Here is an 8,212-nt window from a genome sequence, read left to right on the forward strand (position 1 = left end):
AATGTAGTTTAAAAATTTAACATATAATATTATTTATTTTTTATTTGTAATAATTCAATAATTATAATAAATACATATGAATATATATTTTTATATTATATATATATATATGTATATATTTGTTCTATAAATGTGCACGATATTAAAATGATAGTTATTTATTATTTTTTTCTTCCTTCTATTTTCACGATAAAAAAAAAAAAATATATCATATATATTAACATATATATATATTTATTTATTTTTAAATATCTAAACAAGTTTCTACAATTATGTTTGTAAAAAGATATATTTTATGATATAATATTTTAAAATATAGAAAACCATTTTAAAGAATAATCAATATATGGATAAATAAATGAATAATTATTTATATACTCAGAAAAACATTATATCAGATATATTTAGTTTTTTATTTATATGTAAATATATATATATATTTTTTTTTTTGTTGTGTTTAATTTTTAAAAATAACAGAATATTATATAATAATATAATATAACATGTAGACCATATAATTGTGTCCATTTATAAAAATAAAAAATATATCATAAAAATTATTAAAATGAAAATTATAAGATATTTTTTAATAAGGTCTTATATTAATATATTTTCTATCACTATAAAAAAATTCATATTGTATTTCTCTTTTTATTATAAAAATCAAGAATATATTTAACATGTTAATCCTTCAATATTAGATATATTTATTTATATTTCGTTTATAAAAACATAAAATAAATATTATAATAAAAAAGATAAATCACCTTATTATATAAACTATGTTTTTTAGTTTTTTTTAAAAGGAAAAAAAAAAATAATTCTTATTTATGAAAAAAAATTGGATCCTTTTATTATTTTCCCCCATTGACCTTTTGACAGTATTTCTTTTATAAGAATATATTTTTTATATATGCATTAATATTTTTAAATAAAAAAAATATATATATATATATATATATATATATATATATATATATAAATATATGTATATCTTTGATATAAATTAAAATATATTTTACGTAATAGAGAATTTAAATGCTATACTTTTATAAATATTAATTTACTCTTAATATAATATATATATATATTTTATTTCATTTTGAAAATTAAATATAAATGTTGATCATTTAAAAAAAATAATAAAAATAATAATAATAAATAAAATAAAGTAAATAAATAAATAATAATAATAATATGGCTCTTATTTGTATCGGATCCGTATGTTTTTCACTTTTCCATATAGGAGTTATAATTTTGTTAATTATAAATTATTTTTCATCTCATATAAAAAAAATATTTCCATTCTTCTTTAAAAGTACAAATAAAGGTAAAAATTTAATCCATTTTTTAAAAATGTTATATGTATAATATATATATTTATATTATATTATTTAATATATCCTTTAACTTTTTTACAACAAGTTTTTTTTTTTTCTTTTTTTAATATTATTATTTATAGAAGAAATAGACAAACAAATTGCAAATATCTTAGAAGCAAAAAGGAAAAATAAGCAGGTACTTCATTTAAATAAAAATAAATATTAAACGAGTGTAAAATATTATCTTTTAAAGAGCAAACGTAAAATTGTTCTGTATATATACGATCAAAAAAATGAAGTGTTATGAAATCATAAACATGATACATATTAATATAAATAAATAAATATATATATATATTTATTTACATATATATATTTTTTTTTTCATTTGTCCTTATAAAGCTTGAAAAAAGTACTTATATCGAATTAAAAAACACAGAAAGTTTAAACCATGTATTTTCATCAACTCAAAATTCGTCCATAGTCATAAAATTTGGTGCCGTTTGGTGTAAGCCATGTAATAAAATCAAAGAGTATTTTAAGGTAATAATAAATATAATATTGAATAAATTAAATTATATATATATATATTTTACATTTTTATAATTTCCATCTATATATAATAATTATTTTATTTTTTTCAGAATCAATTGAATTATTATTTTGTAACATTGGTTGATATTGATGTTGATATACACCCAAAATTAAATAATGAACATAACATTAAAGCATTGCCAACATTTGAATTTTATTTTAATTTGAATAATGAATGGATCTTAGTTCATACAGTAATTATTTTCTATAAATATTTCTCATTATATGAAAGAAGAAAATAACATATATATAATATATATATAATAAATAGATATTTAATAATTCCTTTTTTTTTTTTTTTTTTTTTTTTTTTAATATATAGGTTGAAGGAGCTAATCAAAATGATATAGAAAAGGCATTTCAGAAGTATTGTTTAGAAAAAGCAAAATGAATATGCAATATATATATATTAATGTATAATATTATTATTATTATTTTTTTTTTTAATTTTTCTTTTTTTTTTTTTTTGTAAATTTACTCATCTATTTATAATTAAACAAAATTTATGTAATACTTAATTATGTTTATATATATATATTGATGTTCATATCAAATAACTTATATATATATTATCCATTATATTATATGAGTTCTTTTTCTTTCTTTTTGTGTCACCTTTATGAAAAATTTTACATATATTAAAAATAAATATGTATTTTTTATTATATAATATTCCTTATATTAAATTGCAACATTTTTGGAAATTTTTTTTTTTTTTTTTTTTTAATTCTTCCATAGTTTCATTTATTATTTACATTTCATTCAAAGGTGTAATATATGAATATGTAATATAATATATATTTATATATATATATATATATATACATATATAATAATTTATTTTTTATTTTATTTTTTTTTTGTTTATAAATTTAAAAAAAATTCAAATTAAATAACAATTTTTCTTTTTTTTTTTTGAATTATGAAATGTAAATAAAATAGATAATCCTTTCTACAAATGTTTATATATATTATATTATAAAATTTTTGTTATTTTATATTGTGTTTTCCCCTTATAATTTATGGGGAATATCTGTAGTATAATTATGTTTATTATTTCTTATTTTTTCTGTTTTTTTTTTTTTTTTTTTTTTTTTTGAATAATTGTAAAAAGAATGACGTATGGGTAATAAAATGCTTTTAACAAAAAAGGATAAAAATGGATTAAAGAAAGCAGTATATATATTATTAATATTAATACTTATCTTCTATGACCAATGGTCATTTCCTTTGGTTTATTCTTTCTGTATTAATAAAAGATCGTTTGTTTTAAATTCATTAGGAAAAAATGATAACGTAAGAAAGAAAAACACCAAAAAAGGAAATATAAAAAGATACACATAAATATATATATATGTATATATGAATGTATAATGGTACATATATTTTAACATACTGTTCATATATATATATATATATATATATATATATATGTATATACTTTTAGCTAGCTAAGTGTGATTTTTTTTTTTTTTTTTTTTTTTTTTTTTTTTTTTTTTTTTTTTTTATTTATTTATTTATATTCCCTCAAATATTGGCTGGTTATTACATTTTGGCTAGTTAACCAAATAAATATTTACATTCTGTTATTTTTATTTTTATTTTTATGTGTAGGCACCGAAGTACAGAATTCGAGATAATGGGAAGACCCTTTTAGAAATTGGAAACAGCATAAAGGAACAAAATGTTTCAAAGGCTTTAGCTAATTTGGATGAACTTTTCATAGCAGCTCCTGATGATAAAAAATTATCAAAAAAGATGAGTACGATTTGTGGAAATGTGTTAAATTTATGTGGACGATTTAATGATATTAATAATATGATCAAGATTATAGAGAAGATGAAAACTCATAATGTTGAAATGCAAGAAAATTCATATCTTGCCATATGTAATTATTATATATCGAATAATTACATATATGAATATATTCTAACTATAAATAAAATGATTGAGAAGAATATCACTATAAGGGAAAGGTTTTATAAATATATATTAGTACATATATTAGACTTATCCTTTGAAAAAAATTATGCAAGTCAAAGAATGGATTACAATTTGAATGATAAATATACAAAAGACAGTCTTATAAGTGGTAGAGAAATTAATCATACACATAACAATATACACATGGATATAAATAATAATGAAAGAAATAATTTAATAAAAAATATAGATTACAATAATTTTGATAAGTATCAAAATATGTTAAATAAATATGATATTACATTGGAAGAAGAAGATCAAAAATATATATTACACAATTATTTACTTATAGATATTTTCAAACATATGAATGATAATAAAATAAAAATTAAACTTATATATTTATTAAAACTTATTTATTATGTATATGAAAATATACAATATATTATAAGAAAAATTAGAACTCAAGAAAATTTTATGTCAAATGATAACGAAGAAAATGAATCTATAAATGATACCCATAAAAGGAATCATGAAAAATTAAAAGATAAATATGGAAGAAATGGAACCAATGGAAGCATTTTTACAAATCATAATAATGAAGAACAAATGGATAATATGCATAAACAAAAAAATACAAATAAAAATAAAAAACTTTTTATTTTAAAAGATATATTAATAGAACAATTAAGACAAATTTTAGAGTTATACAAAATGAATTATGAATCCATGAATATAAATATAAAAAAATATGAAGAAACATTAGATGAAGAAGAGAGAAGAAGTATATATTATAATGTTAACAAAATAACAAAGAGGTTACCATTTATTAAATTAACTGAAAATGTAAAGAATACTTATAACTGTAAAAATTGTGATGAAAATATTAATACATATTTTCTGTCCTTAAAACATATAATAATTGTAATTATTAATATAATAATGATAACTCATCAATTTAATAATAAAGAAATTTTAAAAATAAAACATTTCTTTTCAATTCTAAATGGTCCAATAGATAATGCCGAAGGGCATAAGGAAAAAAAGGATGAAACAGAAAAAAGTGGACGGAATAATCAAAAAAATGAACAAAATGAGCAAGATGAAAAAAATGATAATAATATAACGAATCAAAAAAATGAACAAAATAATTCAAATTTACTACATAATCAAGAACAAACAAGTGTGAACGAAAAAAACCATTCATCCAATATGAACGAAATGAATAAATTGTTTGATAAAGGTAATTATACATGTCTATTAGATGGAGCGAATATAGGATATAATAAACAGAATGTAGAAAATGGAAGGTTTAGCTTTTTACAAATAGAAATATTAAAAGAAATTATAAAAAAGAAAAATAATGAGAAACCTCTAATTATACTTCCAAAAATTTATCATTATAAAAATTCTTTAAAATATCTACATTCAAAAGAAGGCAAACATAATGAATTCGAATCAAATGATAAAAATGAAAATGAAGAAGATTCATGCAAAGATACAAATTTAAAAGGAAAAAAGAATTCGCATATATTTATACCAAATAAAACTATAAAAATAAAAAAGACGAGTCCATTTTTTTCAGAGCCTAGACATATAACAAGAAGAGAAAATGATATTTCAAATTTTAATAATGGTCGTATGTCTGATAATATAAATGATACAAATAATTCAGAAAAGAATGAATCATATAACAATTCAAATGATGCTTTATCTTATATAAAAAGAATATTTAATAGATTAGATAGTACAGATGTTGATATAATAAAGAAATGGGAAAAAGAAAAATGTTTATATATATGTAATTATAATATGTATGATGATTATTATTATATATTAGGAAGTCTAGCAAAAAGTAACAATTTCTTTAATATATATTATTATATAGATGAATTATCTAAACATTTTAATAAATATGAAACGTTAAATCATAATATTATCATTGATAATTATAATATTATTGATAATAATTTAGTTTATAATAACAGAGAGGTATTATATGTACACAATAATATAATATATGATAAAAATAGTGATATTATGGTTTTGGTTAGTGAAGAAAATATGAATCGAGAGAATAAATATATATCTATGAATGAACAATATTATAATGATAAAATAAAAAAAAATAATGCTAATGTAAAATTATTTGAACAATATAAAAATAGTATAAAATTTTTAGATAAAGATATTATTAAATATAATAATAATATTTTTATGGATACATATATGTATGATATTGAAAATGCAGAACATAAACTGATAAAACCTAATGAAGATGATAAAGAAAAGATAAATGAACAACAAATCAATGATAAAAATAAAGATATATTAAAGAAAAAAATAAATACATTACAAAATAATGATAATATATTAAATAAAAATAAGAAATCTTTAAAGGATATAACTGAATCTATAGATCATCAAAATAACAATGACAAGGAAAAAAAAAATAATAATAATAATAATATGAATAATAATAATAATACATTTCATTATAGTAATATATATATCAAATGTGTTACAGATATGAATAGTGTTCAAAAGCCTATTTATATTTATACTAATGATAAAATGAAAAATCATTATTTCAATGAATATACAAATTACATATTAAAGAAATGGAAGAAAAAAAGTTTCATCTCTTTTTATTTCAAACAACCTGTTATTTTATCAGAATTAAAAGAACAAGCAGGAAATAATACTATAGATGTAGATAATATATTACAAAATTATAGGTTACCATTTGTTAATCTAGAAAACTTTAAATTATATATAGATGATATTGTATCATATAAACAGAAGAATGTATATCACATAAAAATTAATACACCTTATAAAACATTCATGTCTTATCAGAAGGATCATTTTCCTTACATGTCTCATAATAATATTGTAAAATATTTATGTATAGATTTTTCTAAAATATAAAGTCAAAAAAAAAAAAAAAATTATCATACAAAAGGGGAATACAACTTTGTTAAAATGTTTATATATATGAAGATATATATATATATTTTAATTGTGCAACATCATATTTGTTTTTTTATTTTTAAATTAAAAAAGTTATTTATTTTATTATTTTTTTTTTTTATTTTTTTTAATATATAAATTATTGACAGCACATAAATGTCATATATACATATCAAATAACATTTATTTATATAAGACATATTAAATTTTTTTTTTTTTTCAAATTAAAAAAATATCAGGATTATAAAAATGTTTTACATTTAAAAAAAAATAAAATAAAGCAAATATGGTGTTAAACATAAAAAATTGTGTTATAATAAATTAAATAATAAATCAAGAATAAAATACATTTTGAATAAGACACATATATATATATATATATATATATATATGTGTATATATTTTATGGTCAAAATTTTTTTTTTTTTTTTCTTTTTTAAAAAGGAAAAATGTTAATTTTATTAAAAATATCTTTTTCTTTTTTTTAAAATAATATTACATAGGTGTAGTATTCATCATTTGTTTTTGATTTTTTAAATTATTCAAAATGACATAATATATTTGTTCATAATTATCTGTTCCAAAAAAGTTTTTAAGTTGTTCCTCGTTAATGTTTTCTTGCTGAAATAATCCCTGAACTGTTCAAAAGGTAAATGCAATAAGTTGAAAAAATAAATAAATAAATAAATAAATAAATATATATATATATATATATATATATATATATATATATATATATATATGTATATATATATAATTATAGTTAAATATATTATTTCATAATTTTTAATTACGATAATTTGTTATTTCGTTAGGACTAATCAATGTATCATTGAATTCGGCATAATGAACTGGTAATTTTCGTTTTTCATCCCAAGGTAAAAGCTCCAATTCACAAACACATTTCAGAATTGTTTTATCTCTAAAGTTGAAAAAAAAAAAAAAAAAAAAATTACACAAACATATAAATAAATAAATGAATAAATAAATAAATATATATATATATATATATTATGTATGTACGCTATTTTTTTTTTTTTTTTCTTCTTAAGGGGTTACCTTTTTAAAAATATTACAATAATAAAAAAAAAAAAAAAAAAAAAAAAAAAAAAAAAAAAAAAAAAAAAAAAAAAAAAAAAAAAAAAAAAAAAAAAAAAAAAAAAAAAAAAAAAGAACATTATATATATATATATATATATATATATATATATATATATATATATATATATATATATTTATATTTATTTATATTTATATTTATTTTATTTTTTTATATACTCCTCATAAGAATTAAAAAAAAAAGCGGGTGCAACCAGCAAAATACAATTTGTTATAGTAAGACATATAATTAAAGTAATTAATTTATTACAAAACTTGACATGCTTTAAAGCAAAAGTTTC

The 8,212-nt window shown here is 16.7% G+C and overlaps 3 protein-coding genes across 3 annotated transcripts; 2 read left to right on the top strand and 1 right to left on the bottom strand.

The window, feature by feature from the left end:
* Window positions 1–1,197: 1,197 nt before the first annotated feature.
* Window positions 1,198–2,307, top strand: PGSY75_0916100 (thioredoxin 3; the record flags this gene model as incomplete). The annotated part of the gene is made up of 5 exons (XM_018785575.1): window positions 1,198–1,330; window positions 1,463–1,518; window positions 1,725–1,865; window positions 1,967–2,110; window positions 2,239–2,307. 5 exons carry the CDS (start codon window positions 1,198–1,200, stop codon window positions 2,305–2,307), a joined length of 543 nt encoding a protein of 180 aa, XP_018641916.1.
* Window positions 2,308–3,038: 731 nt separating this feature from the next.
* Window positions 3,039–6,770, top strand: PGSY75_0916200 (hypothetical protein; the record flags this gene model as incomplete). Its single annotated transcript, XM_018785576.1, has 2 exons — window positions 3,039–3,212; window positions 3,531–6,770. 2 exons carry the CDS (start codon window positions 3,039–3,041, stop codon window positions 6,768–6,770), a joined length of 3,414 nt encoding a protein of 1,137 aa, XP_018641917.1.
* A 537-nt stretch (window positions 6,771–7,307) lies between these two features.
* PGSY75_0916300 (hypothetical protein) lies at window positions 7,308–8,212 on the bottom strand (the record flags this gene model as incomplete). The annotated part of the gene is made up of 4 exons (XM_018785577.1): window positions 7,308–7,450; window positions 7,607–7,734; window positions 7,872–7,937; window positions 8,091–8,212. Coding segments are annotated over 4 exons (459 nt in total), but the record flags the coding sequence as incomplete, so codon positions are not given.

This window comes from Plasmodium gaboni, chromosome 9 (assembly GCF_001602025.1).
Source record: "Plasmodium gaboni strain SY75 chromosome 9, whole genome shotgun sequence".
Taxonomy (NCBI): domain Eukaryota; phylum Apicomplexa; class Aconoidasida; order Haemosporida; family Plasmodiidae; genus Plasmodium; species Plasmodium gaboni.